Below are 16,559 nucleotides of genomic sequence, written 5' to 3'. Positions count from 1 at the left end.
ACTGGTATGTGTGTGACATAATTCAGTGTGGAGGTGTGTGTATTCCCATATTTGGAGGTCAGAGCACTGGTAACTCTTTTTAGTTAGGTAGACTGGCCCAGGAACTCTTGGGAATGGCCTGTCTCTGTTTTTCAATGCTTGGGTTATAGGCCTGCAGAGCTCTGCCTGGCTTTTTTTAATTTAAATTTTTATTTTTAATGTAGGTGCTAGATAATTAAACTCAGGTCCTTCTGCTTATAGAGCAAATGCTCTTACACACTGAACCATCTTCTCAAAACTCTAGTAAACACATTAAAATAAAGAAAGCATGAGGATTCAGGAGGAAAAAAATTACTTAGACATAAAAAGCTAACTATTAAGATAAAACATGAAAACAGTACTTTCATCTTTGGCCCACCCAAAAAAATCAGTTTATTAAAATATATCAATTACAATTAACATGTAGTAAACACTTTTATGAGTGAGCTACATTCCAGTACTTTTTCTACCCAGAATGTCTCACTGGGATCCTCTATGTGTGGACTTATGCTTATATAAACAGTTATACCAACTTTTTATGTATAATTTTGTTATAAATTGTGATGTAAAATATAAAAAAGCAGAATATTTTTTCATCTGTTAACACACATAGGCATCTCTTCTATTTGTTTTACTTTTGAACATGACATGAATGCTGACAGAAAGCCAGTATCGTGTATTGGGGTGCTCCATATGAATCTTTATGGGAGGAGTAAGGCATGTTTCTTGACTCAAGCAACACTCTGGGATTCTGAGGTAGCTTCCAGGAGACACTGCTGTGGTGCAGAGCCATCAGACACTTACTAGGACACATTATGATATCTAGGATAAATGAGAGAGATGCTAGACTGTGAATGTTTCTATAGCATAGGTCACAGAACATACTTTTAAAAATATATTTTCATAAAACATAAAATGGGCACTATTACGTCTGTCTTCCATGGCAGTTAACTCTCCAAATTTCAGTCACCAGAGGTGCTGACAAGCCTAGGACACGATAGGGGTGCATAGCTGCGTGTCACTAGAGTCTGCCATTATGATTTCAGTATTTAGCCTTCTCTAGTCTCATGAACTAACTTTCTGTGACCTTCCTGTAATAGCTGGCAGGCTTTTATTAAATATCAGCATCAAGTGTATTGTGTGACTCCTCCATAATGAACAGATCAGTTATGCTATAGATTGTGTGTATGCAGCAGAGAAAGGTGAGGCTAACTAACACCAAAACACTAGGCGGTAAGTCTAATTTCAATGCTTCATGGCTGCATTATTCGGCAATCTGGAAAAGTGCCCTCAAAATAGATTACTCTCCAATCTTAACTCTTGTCACATTATTTAAGTAATTATTGTTTACAAATGTTTCTTATACTCTTTATGTTCACAGGATTCCTTTCAAAATAAATTTAGGGATGTTGAATGAGTCCTCTGCTGTCTGAATGTGATCCTGTATTTCTTTTCAGGATTTACCCTGATTATGAAGCTTTTGATGCTTGATGAGAGTTGAACATCATTGAAAGCTTATGCAGAGACTTCAGCCGTTGGTGGTTTCTTTCTGATATGGATCCTCTTATGTCGACGGAGGGAAGAGCCTCGGATGAAGGACTTTTTACAGTAAATGCACACATAGCTCTTTTTTGCTGAATGACAAGCATGCGATAGACTTGTGGAAGGCTTTTCCACATTATCATCTTCATGATCCCTGGCTTTAGTGTGAATCTTCTGGTGAGTCTTAAGGTTGGCACGTCTGTTGAAGCATTTCCCACATGTATTACACTTGTATGGTTTCTCTCCAGTGTGAATAGTCTCATGTCGAACGAGAGATGAGGTTCGGCTGAAGGTTTTCTCACAACGGGGACATTTATAGGAACCTTTTGTAATCTTCCTTTTTTGGGGTTGAATCATTTGTCTATATTGTAACCACAGAAATTCTGAATAGAATAAATATCAAGATTGAATTAAATAAAAGGTACCTCATACCCTCCACCTCCCAAAAAACAAACAAACATAAAAAGCCCAGGACAGATAGCTTCTCTGATGAATTTAGTGATACTTTAAAGATTTAAATGCAAAATTTTTAATTATTTTGTATAACTGAAATGAAGAGGGAATCCTTCCAAACTTACTCTATGAAATCAGTATTACTCTAATTGGACAAAGACACTCTCAAAGAAAACTATACTCAAATGTCCCTAAGTATGGAGACAAAATATCCAATAGACTAGTGCCAAATCAAACTCCATGACAAAATATCATTCACTTATGATCGAATGATATTGATTTATAGTTTTGTTTTTGTGTATCAAGTGATGAATGATGAAATTTGTATAAAATTTTCTAGAGTTTTAATCAGGAACCCAAATTGTTTACTTGTTGCAAATGACCAACACAAATAAAGTTATAATTTTTTCATAATCCACTCTTTACTCATATTTTTGTTGTTGTTCTTAAACATGCCAAAGGATATAGAGAAAATTTCAGATAATGATGAGACACTGTTCTTATCCCCAAGGAACAAAGCATAATATGGGAGGTAGAGTTTTATATAGATACATTCAAAAATAATTTTTTGATAAGCACTAAAAGAAGAATATGAGCTGTGGTAGTTTATAGCAGATAAAATCTAGGTAAGAAAGGTGACTTTGAAGTTATATTGAATTTTAGATATTAAAGAAGAATAGCAATCAGTGAGGCAAGAAATGGGGAAAATATAGGGGAAGAGTAGAAAAGAGCATACTTCTAAGTTTCCTACACATGATGAATATAAAGAAAAGACAATGGGATCAAATGTTGAGGATTCAAAGACGGTTGTAATATGTCCCCTTTGGGTCTTTTTCTCTGCTGAACACTGACACCTACCACAGTGCTTAGACCACAGAAGATTGGTGTAAATATTAATACATAGTCAATGTTGGTTGACTGAAAGTAGATCAATGGAGTTGGAGTAGTACAAATTGGGACAGCATATGGCACGAAGTGAAGTTACCAAAGCAGGCAGGGGCTGGGATGCTGCACAATCACACAATATACTGATTTTAGTTTTGCTTGTGCAAGGAGACCACATACTTTGAGCTTTGGCAGCAGTGTGACTATAGCACCAGAGAAAGGGAAAGATAGAACTAAAGGCATGCCAATACTGTAGTTCAGGTGAAAGAAAACAGTATGCAAACTAGCTCAGTGGTACTGCAGGGCGAGAGAAGTGGAGAAAATAAGAAATGTTTAGGAAGGTAAAATAATAAGAACTATTAAGTAGTAAAGAAGTAATGTTTTTAAAATTTATTTACTCTCAATAAATAAGTAATTGAATAAAAGCCAGTAAAATGTATCTTATATACTGGGATCAACAATGGTGCTATTCATTCAGAAAGGGAAAAAATGAAGATGCCTGGACCCAAAAAAAATAGACCTTGGTTTTGTAAAATTTAAGACTTTTTATATAAGAGAAATGTTATGATGTATATAAATTGCTGGTTCAGAGAAATCTGAGCTGAGAATGCAAGCCACCCATGTACTCATGGTAATGGAAGTTGTAAGTTGGAAAATGTTGAGTAAAAAGAGGAGATATAATGGTGAGAGACTAAAACTTATTGGCTAGCTAGAGGAAGACTTGTCATTGTCAGAAGATGAAGTACACAGCAGAAGGGAGAGGATTTATTGTAAGATGCTACATATTTTAACAGAGGGGAGTGGTTATCAGTGCCCCTTGCTATTGAGACTTGGGGTGAAGCTGAAAATATGCCCAGAGCATTTAGCTTCATATGAGTTACTAAAGACTCAACAACTATTTGAGATGAATGTTGCATCAGAGTTAAAATGGGATGAGTTGAGGAATAAGAGGTGAGGAAATGAGAAAAGCAAGTATACATTATTTTCAGAACTGTGGCTATCAAGTGAGAAACTAAAATACTTGGGCAAGGATCTTGGATAGTGAGAAAATATTTAAAAACTAGCAATGGCCAGAAAACGTTCAAGGTATGTATTTCTGACTCTGTGTTTGAAAGGACTGTTAGCCAGAGCTGAAAATTTACCCATGGTGCCCAAAGAATTTTAGGACATTTGCACAAAGATCCCAATGAAGTAATGATTCAGAAGTCCTACAAGTCCTTAACAGAAGATGAAGCAGAAATGATGAAAAGATGGAAAGACAGGGAGAAATGAGGCCCAGAGACAAGGAAAGGCTTGGAAGACTTAGTACAGAAAACAAGAAATAAAATCACTTGCCTATCCAGGCAGATGATATCCAGTGTTTGCCTGGGAGACAGTAACAAATAAGAATTATTCTACTGTAAATGAGAATATGAATGACTATAGCTTTATTGTGAACAATTTAGGAGAATGTAGCAACCAGTTAAAAATATTATACCCTTTGGTGCTAAAGTTCTTCTGCTAAATAATCCTTACAGAACACCTCAGATATGCTTGAAAAATTTCAGCAACTTGAATGTCTAGCAGCGTGTATGGTGATGGCTAAACATGTCTGTGCGTAGAAAAGGATGTTACATGTGACTTAAAAGCCACATGTTTAGATGATGTTTAGTGAAATATGTAGTTGTTTATGATACCATTATAGGTGGAAAAACAGGAGTTAAAATGACAGCCTGGTGAATTTTTAAAATAGCGAGGAAACATTTTTTTTATTCTACAAAAAAATAATAATTTTTTTCTACAAAAAAAAGCTACTCAGAACCCAAACAAGCATATCACGTAAAATGGCTTAAAACAACAGCAACAACAAAAACAAAGCAATGTGATAATACTGAAGAGGTCTGAGGAATGAGGCAGAGGCTGAATTACACATCTTTCTATACTCACTGAAATGGAAATCAACCTCATGGTTTCACACCCTCTTACAGGGCGTTATTAAGAACATAGAGATTATGATTGAGAGTGAAATGCTAAGGCACAAGTTTAGAAGTTGCACAGTCAAAGAGAGTTACCTGAAGCCATCCTGGCATAAAGCAGACTTTTCTCTTCTTAAGGAGGAATAATGCTCAGAGCTAGATTTGCTCATGTTGTCTACTGAGCATTTCCCAATGTTCTAAGTTGGTCACAGTATGTGCTATACTTAACTTCACATTATAGGTGAGGTGTGTGACACCAAGGTTGCTTCAAGTCACATAGATTTAAGTGTTAGTGTTCATAACCCATGACGCTATTCTGCTAATATATATATATATGCTTTGTATATGTATCACGTTATGGATATGTATGTATACACTTTGGGTTAGGAGGAAGTCTCAGTGGGTAAAGTGTCTTTACAAGCAGAAGGACCTGACTTTGAAACTCCAGGACCCCTAGAAAATCCTGGGCATGGCAGTAAGTAGTTGTAATCTCAGAACTGGGGAGTGGGGACTGGCAGATCCCTGAGACTTTTTGGTCAGCCATCCTACTAACTTTATGAGCTTCAGATTCAGTGAAATGTCAACTCTGAGCTTCTACACACATGTACTTGTGCACACACATTCTCATGGGCACACACACATAACACACATACACAACACTGACACACATCAAAAAAAGAAAAGGGACCCATGAACAAGGTTAATGACACTTTCCCCCTCTCAAATTTGGGTATTTTTGTTGTCATCTCTAACTATTTGAAGCCTGGGTTGCACACAATGCAGACTTTGGCAGATGCTTTAAATCTACTTTATTCTTACACAAAATGACCTTTTCAAGGATTTCTTCCTCAATTCTTCTTTTCTTATTTTCCCAGCTGAGGTTTTCAACTGATCTGGATAACACACCAGCTATTCATAGGGGGGAAATATCAAACATAGACAATACTTCAAACATTTCAGTAAGGAGGAGAAACCCGTCCCAAGCAAGTAGGTTGAGCTGCTGAAAGAGAAGGCCAGAAAGGGTTTGGCATAGTTCTGGCTCTAGGTGGGAGAAGGCTTTCAGACCAAGGAAAGCCACCTTTGTGCTCAAAGGATATCTACACCCAGAACCAAACAAATACAAGTGCTTTAGCTGCCCATCCCTAAGAGAAGTGGCCACCCAAGGACAGATTTGGTAAATAGACAGAGCACCTTTCTGCACTTCGCACACGCTCCGATAGTTCTCCAGCATCACATCCCTGAACAGTTTCTTCCCAGCACAGTCCAGCCGTCCCCACTCTTCCTCACTGAACTCCACAAGCACATCGTTGAAAGTCACTGGTTCCTAAAACACCAAGTTCCTTTTAAACCAGATGTCACTTCCAAGAACATTGCTAGAGTAGGGATGAATTTGGAAAGAACAGAATAGGAACTGGAATATCCAAGATATTGACTGGATAATGTTTGGACCTTTGAATGGTAAATACAAAGCTATAGAGTAATGGGCATCAGCTTGGTACTGAGTATAGCGAGTGCTGAAAAGGGACAAAAAAATGTAGTCCCTAGTCTAGACCTCCTCATGATTTGTGGATGTGATAGTTAAAATAATTGTGGAATTAAAAAATTACAACATAAAGCATATGCATATACCAGACAGAAAACATTCAAAGTGTATTTAAGAGGAAATTTATACTAAAAAGTAGGCTCTACTGGACAATGAAGGATAGTTTTTTTTTTTTTTTCTTATACATACAGCCTGATGACTTACCGTTCAGGTCTCATAACTCAGTGTCACTTTGTCAGACAGGCAACATCAGCTGACTATTGGTTGGCACCTACTGTATTAGCATTCTTCCTCCTGAGTGCTGGGATTAAAGGCATACCCACCATTGCCCGGCTCATGGTTCATATTCTTAGTTTGTAAAAATGTCCCTGGCACGATAGACCAGATCATCTGAATAAATGTTTAATGAATAAACTCCTTGGATCTCAGAATAAATTAACCACTTTTTTCTCCAGCCCTTCTCAACTATGTTTTATTAGCATCTTGAACACAACCAAATGCACAAATTTCTTTCATCCCTCTCCTTCAGAATCTGTGAATAAGTTGTCTGTACTAATTTTTTCTACTTCTTTACCTCCTTCTCTCCCTAGAAGTCAATGCAAACTGGCTTCTCTGTCTATGAGAAATAAATGGCTAGCACTAAACCTACTACTCCAATAACTTAACTCATCTCTCCTTCAGATGCCCCATACTTCGTCCTCGGTAGCACAGTTTCCTGTCTGCCTTATGTCCTTTCTTTCCTCTATCTTCTGAGGGTTCTTCTACTCTATAGTAGTAGCATTTCCTAGGATTCTTCCCACAGGGCCCTTTCGCTTTTGATTCTAAACATTTAGTGGTTAGTATCTGTAGCTTCAACTTCATCTAGATTGTGCAGAGAACAGATGCACGGAGAGAACACATGACTAAGGGAGACTGCTTTCCAAAGTCTGTCACCATCTTTAACAGGCTCAGTGTCTTAGAGAAGAGTAGCAGTTGCATGCTTTTGGGTGAAAATATGCCTAATAAAAGCCCGGAGACAAAAATGTACGTCCTTTTATAAAATGGCTTGGTGACAGATTTCCATTAACACACAGGATCATAATTCACCTGGAGTTCCTGTGCTTGTGGCTGAGCTTCTGTGTGCTTCTTCTCCGTGCTTCCTTCCCGAAGGGCAGAGTGTTTGCACAGTGTATCTGAGGAAGACAAAGGAAAAAAAATCTCAGGGAGACAAATTTTGCCCTGGAGAAACTTTTAATGAATGAAATGGTATTTTAAATTTATTTATCAGGATCATCTATAGAAGTTTATAAAATAATATTAGGCCTAGAGATTAGAATTCCCAAGGGCAAGGCACAGGTCTTATAGTTTTAAAACTATGAAAGTGAATCTAATATTCTATCAAAGAATACTACCTAGTGGAGTATAGAAAATACACCAAAATGGATTATAGTAGGTTCAAGAGAATAAATTTGATTTTTATCATAACTAAAACCTAACTAAGGGTTAACAGTGCAAGCTGCAATTCTACTTGTAGCTAAAAGTATCACATCTAACCAGCCACCTCCTCAGACGTGTGGGGCAAGAATTCTACCAAGAATTAACTTGCTGCAGGACTATGACACACAGATTTAAGGGCACCTTGAACTACCAATACTTTTTCTTTTTTTTAAATTAAAATTTTAATTTTTATATTAATTACAGTTTATTCACTTTGTATCCCAGTGGTAGCGCCCTCCCTCCCTCATCTCCTCCTCTGCCCCTCTCCAAGTCCACGGATAGGGAAGGTCCTCCTCCCCTTCCTTCCATCTGACCCTAGCTTATCTGGTCTCATCTGAACTGGCTGCTTTGCCCTCCTCTGTGGCTTGGCAAGGCTGCTCCCCCATCCAGGGGAGGCGGTCAAAGAGCCAGCCACTCATATAGACATATAATATAGGACAAACCAACTAAAATCTGTACACCCAAAGAAACTAATCAAGAGGGAGGACTCAGGCCACAGAAGAAGACAATGCAGCCAGTTGATGAGACCTGATAGGCTAGGGTCAGAGGGAAGGGGAGAAGGACCTCCCCTATCAGTGGCATAGGAGATGAGGGAGGGAGGATGAGATTGGGAAGGAGTGAGGGAGGGGGCTACAGCTGGGATACAAAGTGAACAAACTGTAATAATAAAAAACCTGACTTCCTGAATTTTACTTCTAAAAAAAAAAAAAAAAAAAAGAGGGAGGACTCTTGCTAAAATGCTCAATTCCTATCCAGAAAGGCAAAGAGGATGGACATCAGAAGAAGGAGAAAACAGGGAACAAGTCAGGAGCCTGACACAAAGGACCTCTGAAAGGCTCTGCCCTGCAGACTATCAATGTAGATGCTGAGACTTATGGGTAACCTTTGGGCAGAGTGCAGGGAATCTTATGAAAGAAGTGGGAAATAGTAAGATCTGGAGAGGACAGGAACTCCACAAGAAGAGCATAGAACCAAAAAATCTGAGCACGGGGTCTTTCCTGAGACTGATACTCCAACCAAGGACTATGCATACAGATAACTTAGAACCCCTGTACAGATGTAGCCCATGGCAGCTCAGTATCCAAGTGGGTTCCATTGTAATAGGAAACAGGGACTGTCTCTGACATGAACTGATTGGCCTGCTCTTTAATTACCTCCCGCTGAGGGGGAAGCAGCATTACCAGGCCACAGAAGAAGACAATGCAGCCACTCCTGATGAGACCTAATTGACTAGGATCAGAAGGAAGGAAAAGAAGACCTCCCCTATCAGTGGACTTGGGGAGGGGCGTGCATGCAGAGGGTGGAGGAAGGGAGGGATTGGGATGGGAGGAGGGAGGGAACCACAGGGGGGGATACAAAGTGAATAAAATGTAAGTAATAATTAAAAATAAAATAAAAAAGAGCCAGCCACTGAGTTCATGTCAGAGACAGTCCTCTTCCTTTTACTAGGGTACCCACTTGGAGACTGAGCTGCCATGGGCTACATCTATGCAGGGGTTCTAGGTTATATCCATGAATGGTCCTTGGTTGATGTATCAGTCTCAGAAACTAAAATACCCATGTCCAGTTCTATTTTAGTTCTGTTGCTACGCTTTTGGAGCTCCTGTCCTCTCCAGGTCTTACCATCTCCCTCTTCTTTCCTAAGATTCCCTGCACCCTGCCCAAAGTTTATGAGTCTCATATCTGCTTTTATAGAATGCTGGGTAGAGTCTTTCAGAGGCCCTCCATGGAAGGCTCCTTTCCTGTTTCCTGTTTTCTCCTTCTTCGAATGTCTGTCCCCTTTGCCTTTCTGAAGGAGGATTGATCATCTTACCCAGGGTCCTCCTTCTAGATCACCTTCTTTGGGTATACATATTTTAGTATGTTTATCCTATATGTCTAGTATCCACTTATAAGTGAGTATATACCATGTATGTCTTTCTGCTTCTGGAATACCTCACTCAGGATGATCTTTTCTAGTTCCCACCATTTGCCTGCAGATTTCATGATTTGTTTTTAATTGTTGAGTAGTATTCCATTGTATAAATGTACCACAGTTTCTGTATTCATTTCTCCATTGGGGGACATTTGGGTTGTTTCCAGGTTCTGGCTATTATGAATAAAGCTCCTACGAATATGGCTGAACAAATGTCCTTGTTATGTACTTGAGCATATTTTGTATATATGCCTAGAACTTCTTGAGTTCTTTATATATTGTAGTCCTCTGTCAGATACAGAGTTGGTGAAGATCCTTTCATCATCTTTAGGCTGTCGTTTTGTTCTGACAACAGTGTCCTTTGCTTTACAGAAGCTTTTCAGTTTCATGAGGTCCCATTTATTGATTGTTGATCGTAGAGCCTGTGCTGTTGGTGTTCTGTTCAGGAAGTTGTCTTCTGCACCAATGAGTTCTAGGCTCATCCCCACTTTTTTTCTAACCAATTTAGTGTGTCTGGTTTTGTGTTGAGGTCTTTGATCCACTTGGTTTTGTGCAGGGTGATAAATATGTATCTATTTGCATTTTTCTACATGTAGATATCCAGTTAGACCAGCACCATTTGTTGAAGATGCTGTCTTTTTTCCATTGTATGGCTTTTGTTTCTTTGTTAAAAATCAAGTATCCATAGTTGTGTGGGTTTATTTCTGGGTCTTTAATTCAATTCCATTGATCCACCATTCTGTTTCTATGCCAGTACCATGTGGTTTTTATTACTATTGCTCTGCAATACTTTTAGAATATAAAAATCCAAGAGGTAATCAAAAGACTTTTGGTAAGATGTATATCCAAGGTTCACTAGTCTAACACAAATGCCAGGCTACAGACCAACACTGGTGAGTGAATCGCTCTTGACTCAGGGGTTCAGGGGGGGAGTAACATAGTAAGTGCACTATAACTTTATAGAACGAACTTTCCAAGTTCAATGTCTTTTTCTTATGTGAATTTTTGAAATTCCTTGAAAACAGAGTTGTCAAATCTACATCACCTCCACCCCCGATTTTTTTAAACTTTTAATGATCTTAATATTTGAGAATCATACATAGTTTTTTATTGTACAACTAGATTCAAAGAAAACTTAAATTGCCTGGAGTCTTAAAATGCATCTGCATTTATCAGCAACATATTGTCTAAATGGTGCAAAATGGATTGTGGTCAGATTTTTGTCAGGGCTGTAACAACTTGTGGAGCAGCAAGCTGTTCAGCCTCATTCTCTATGCTGGTCGACAGGATGCTGCTCTTTCTTTTTGGAAATGCATTTGTTGTCCTGGAATAGCACCAACCCTCCTAACCTGATGCCCTCCTTGTTGTACTCCTTGAAAACAGTTTCTCCCCAGTGTTAATCTTCACAGTTGTGCTCTCTGAAACTTCTATTTGGTTCAGAAAGAGGTTTCCATGCCCTGCCTCAAGTACTTTATGAAGTATTCCTTTCCTTTCTTTCTGAAAACAAACCTTTGTCACCATCTAGGCCATCTCTTAGCACCCTTTAAGTGCTATTATTTTGGAAGCTTTGATATATTGGCACATCCTTATTCCCATTTGTACACAATAATTTCTCCTGTGAAATAATACTGTATATTCTTTAGTTATTCCATTCTTGCTGCTATAATTCATCAGGCTATTAAAAATTTCATTTTTAACACAAATTTCTGACCTCCTCCCATCTGTGAAACATTCAAATTGCTGCCACAGTGAGCCTAGTCCATTATGAATGGCAACATCAACTAACTGCAGTCAACAGAAACTTTGATTATTTGGCTCATATTTTTTCTACTTCAGATCTTTATAGCATTATGGTATGTAATATTAAAACTATCAGGCAATCTCAACAACTTAGAGTGACCAACCTTTATATAATTATTTCTAGTAACATGATTACCAATCTACTTCATTGTTTATAGTATTGCTTAGAATTATGCTGCCATAAGAATAAAAAAAAAAAAAAGATCCAAAGCCACATCCCCCTAGCCTTTGGATATTTGCTTCCTTCCATTAAAAAAACCGTTTTTTAAAAATCAAGGTCCTACTCCTTGCCACTCTAGGATCAAAAGAAGGCAGCAATTCTTCCTGTTGTCAGGGTCTACTCCTAATTTTCTAGGCTCTCACCTGGGTCATGAAGTATTTCAACCACACTCTCTATGAGGGTCATCATATCATTGCTGTTTTCAGGGTGCTGTGAATACACCCAAGTTCTGATTTTCTCCGGGAGGCTTTCTACGAGCTGTTCCAGCACCAGCAGATGTAGTATCTGATCCTTTGTATGAACCTCTGGTCTCAGCCACTCAACGCAAAGATCCCAGAGTTGGCTTAGGGCTTTGTGGAGTTCAGACACACCTGAGTACTGGAAATGTCTGAATTTCCGCCGAGATGCCTCAGAGTCATGTCTGTCCTCAGCAATCATATATCTCCAAGACCTATCAGCCCTGAGGACTTCACTTTGTTCATGTAGAGCCAGCTTTTGAGATTTTGTAACAGCCATCTACTTGGTTAGAGAGTGTGTGTTCCACTGTGGTTCAAATCTGCCCTTCTTCTATAGCATTCCAGTACTTCTGAGGTATAGGTAGCTTTTTATTACATGCAGGATTATTTTGAACCAGGTCAAAGAATTCTAGGAGCTTCAGACATAGGGCCAATATGCAGCTTCCTCAGAGACTGAAAAAAAAATCAAACATAAACAGGACCCACAGATAACATATCTACTAGCATAATGCTAAAAATAAGATAGTATAAATAATCTTTTTAAAATTGCCTATTAAAACAATACCAGCTCTTCTTTTTCTAGCTTAGAATAGGAAAAATGTGTTTCCCTTCACCTCAGCTACCTCCTATAAAAGACAAACACAGACAAAACAAGTGACAAAGGAAGCCATTTGTTAAAAAAAAAACTTAAAAACACTTTTTATTTTTATTAATTACACTTTATATCCTAGCTGTAGCCTCCTTCCCTCTTCTTCTCCTGTGCCCCTCCCCCAGTCCAATGATAGGGGAGGTCCTCTCCTCTCCTTCCATCTGACCCTAGCCTATCAGGGCTCATCAGGACTGGCTGCACTGTTTTCCTCTGTGGACTGGTAAGGCTGCTCCCCGCTCAGGTGAAGGTGATCAAAGAACCAGCCACTGAGTTCATGTCAGAGACCGTCCCTGTTCCTATTATTGGGAAACCCTCTTGGACACTGAGTTGCTATGGGCTACTTCTGTGCAGGGGTTCTAAGTTATCTGTATGCATAGTCCTTGGTTGGAGTATCAGTCTCAGAAAAGACCCCTGTGCCCGGATTTTTTGGTTCTGTTGCTCGCCTTGTGGAGCTCCTGTTCCCTCAGGTCTTTCTATCTCCCCCTTCTTTCATAAGATTCCCTGCATTCTGCCCAGAGTTTGGCTATAAATCTCAGCATATGTTTTGCTACCCTGCTGGGTGGAGTCTTTCAAAGGTATCAAAACAAAAAACTCTTATAATTAAAATTAGGTACATTCTCAGCCAGACAATTTTTTTTAAAAAGAAAAAAAAATAACAAAAACAAAATAAATATTCAAGCAAGATGTTCAGGTTCAGGCTGCAGACAATGTGCCTGAATAAATTTCTGAGATTCTCATTCAAGTACCAGTGATATTACATAAAAACTGGGTGAAAATATGAATAAAGCTTAGATCTTATTTTTCTCTGACTTGTAAAAAATGTACAGTATTAACATAAAATGCTACTAGTGAGAAAACTAGGTGCTGGATAGGTGGGAATTCCTCCATCTTCTTAATTTTTCCATAACTTTATTCACATAGCTCCCACTCCCTAGAAGTAGGAAGCCACAGAGGCTGGTACTGTCTACCTGAAAGCTCTTACTCAGGATGCTGTGGCTAGGGAAGAAGGTTGTCACCCTTCCTAGGCCATTTTTAGGTCCTACTAAACAAGACTGGCTTCTAGCTTTCCCAGAATAAGTCCTTCCTGTAATGAAACTCTCCTGGAGCAGTAATAACAGCCCAATTTTCTCACCCTATTGGCTGAGGCCCACATTTAAGGAATCTAAAATCTCCCACACCTGTTGATACCCGTCACCCTTTGTGACCTGGCCTCTAGTACTGACTCAAGTTTGTCAAGGTACTTTTGGTTTATGTAATTATATTGTCTCAAGTCATCAACAATGCTCACAAACATCCCCTCTACCTGTTGTAAATATAGGCCACCAAGGCCATAACTCTGTGAGGATACACAAAAGCCAGATGACAGTTCAATGCCCAGCAGGTGAAAGGCCCTTTTGACAGGCTTATGACCCCAATGGGCATAGAATAGGCTAGGGTCAGATGGAAGGGGAGGAGGACCTCCCTAACAGTGGACTGGGGAGGGGTATGGGAGGTAGAGAGGGAAAGAGGGTGGGTTTGGAAGAAGACAGGGAGGGGGCTACAGCTGGGATACAAAGTGAATAAATTGTAATAAAAATAAATTAATAAAAAATAATAAAAATAAATAAATGCAATCCCTATCTCACAGAATTCTAATAGAATAAACAAGTTCAATGCTCAATTCATTGTTAAAGTTTATTGAGTGCAAAATCCATGCTCAAAAACTGTCAAAAGAAAAAAAAAGAAGATAAACTGGAAGACCTTTATATATAGGCTTAGATGAAAGAAAACAAGCAAGCATAGTGGGACAGAGAAAGAAGCATCAACGAACAAGATTTGACTCATCAACTTAAAATTCTATAGGTAGAAAAGCCCAAAAGAGGTATAATTGATACCGGAAAAAATGTACTATGGTCACAAATATTTGTTAAAAAATAATAATAAGAAGAAAAAGCTCAGTTCATATATTAAAGAAACAAAGTGGGCAACTATAGTGCCCATGTGTGCGCACACACATATTTGTTTTCTGTTTATTTTATTTTTTATTTTTTTATTTTGACACAGGGTTTCTCTGTGTAGCTTTTGCTCTCCTGGACTAACTTTGTAGACTAGGCTGGGCTCGAACTCACAGAGATCTGCCTATTTCTTCCTCCCAGAGTGCTGGGATTACAGGCGTGCACCACCATGCCCACCCAGCATATATATATTTTAAAGATAGAAATAACAAAGATACTTATTCTCTATTGTAAATTATGTCAAAATTCAAGTTCAAGGGAGAAAAAACAGAAAATACAAATGAACTTCCAATGTTGAAAATAAAAGTATATAAAAAAAACCACGAAAGAACAAATAACAAGATGAGTGCAAGTGAACCAGATACAAAGTGAATTAAAAGCACAAATTAACAGTGGAAACTAAGTGATGGAGACATAACTTCTAATGAAACAGAGCTGCCATTAAATATGTCAAATAATATGGCTGAAACAAATATATATCACTCCACACAAGAAATGAATTCCTCAATGATATAGCAGAGAAGGGAAACTAAGCAACTTTTGAAAATCTTAACACAGAAATCAATCATACATGCCGTAGGTAATATGCTCTATTTAATAGCTCTCTAATCAGATAGATTATAGTTACTATTCAAACCCCCATGAAAATGCTTACAAAAGCTCTTATGGGGCATCCAAAAGAAAACCTTCAACACATAGAAAGCAAGCCAGAGGTATCATTTGTTACCTTAATACAATTCAGAAACTAACATCAAACATTAAAAACACTACTTCAAGATTTAAATTTTTGCTCCTCCCCCAAATAAAAACCTCATTAAAAATGATCAAAGGAACAGTAGTAAAATATCTGAAAATTAAAGATGATAAAGCATTGTACATCAAATTCTTTGCTTATTAGGCGATGGCTAAGTTTTCCATACATTTAAGCAAAACTGAGATGATTAAACATTAAATCCAGGGAGTGGAAAGCATGCAGAGGTGACCAGCTGGAAGGACCCAGGGGCTAAAAGCACAAACCAATGAACCACTCCGTGCAGATCGTTGTAGAGACAGCAAGCCAGGAGGCTCAGGGTGAGGTGCTTGTATTTTATACGTTGGCATCTAAGGTTACAAGGGCCAAGTCATGGTCATGACTGGAGAGTAAATGGTATATTTAATGAGTGCTGGAACAGCACTATCAACAGATTAAATTACAGTATTTGAAGCCCTCTGGGCGGGGGTGTAGCTCAGTTGGTAGAGTTCTTGCCCAGAGCCCTAGGCTCAGTCCCTCAGCATCGTGAAAACAGTGTGGCAGTGCTAACCCTAAATCCCAGCCCTGGGAGGTTGGAGGCAGAGGTGAGAAGTTCAAGACTTAGAAATGGCTCACTGGTTGAGAGCACTGGTTATTTTCCCAGAGGACCCAGGTTCAATTCCTGGTAGCTGTATGATGTCTCACAACCATCTGTGACTCCAGTTCCAGGGGATCTGAAACACTGTTCTGACTTCTGTGGGTCCCAGGTAAGCATGTGATGCACAAACCTACACGCAGGCAACACACTCCTCCTAATATAGAATAAAAACAAATGACTACCTAAAGAAAAGAAGCTCAGAGTTTACATGGAAACTTTGTCTCAACAAACAAAACAAAACAAACTGAACAAATGCCTTGAAGAGATGGTGAGACCTGAGATAAATGGAGTTTAGTCAGTCCGTCTGCCTGAGAAGACCCAGGACAACGCGGGCAGCAGGAATATGGTTAGATAAACGCAGCCAGCTGGCAGAAATTGGGTTTTTATGGCTTAGAGGAACTTGAACAGTTGTTTAATGTAAAGAGATGGTGATGTAATTAAATTCGTTACTGGTGGGGCAATTAAGAAGTTGGTCTACTGAAATA

General features: G+C 38.7%; 1 protein-coding gene across 1 annotated transcript; it reads right to left on the bottom strand.

Annotated features, from left to right (window-relative positions):
* Positions 1 to 5,601: 5,601 nt before the first annotated feature.
* On the bottom strand, positions 5,602 to 13,845 carry Znf215 (zinc finger protein 215). Its single transcript, XM_060366235.1, is given in 5 exon segments — positions 5,602 to 5,762; positions 6,045 to 6,177; positions 7,483 to 7,568; positions 11,951 to 12,350; positions 13,825 to 13,845. Coding segments are annotated over 5 exon segments (801 nt in total).
* Between the last annotated feature and the right edge of the window lie 2,714 nt (positions 13,846 to 16,559).

This window comes from Meriones unguiculatus, chromosome 14, assembly GCF_030254825.1.
Source record: "Meriones unguiculatus strain TT.TT164.6M chromosome 14, Bangor_MerUng_6.1, whole genome shotgun sequence".
In the NCBI taxonomy this organism is placed as follows: Eukaryota; Metazoa; Chordata; class Mammalia; order Rodentia; family Muridae; genus Meriones; species Meriones unguiculatus.
This window is presented reverse-complemented; position numbering and strand designations above follow the sequence as displayed.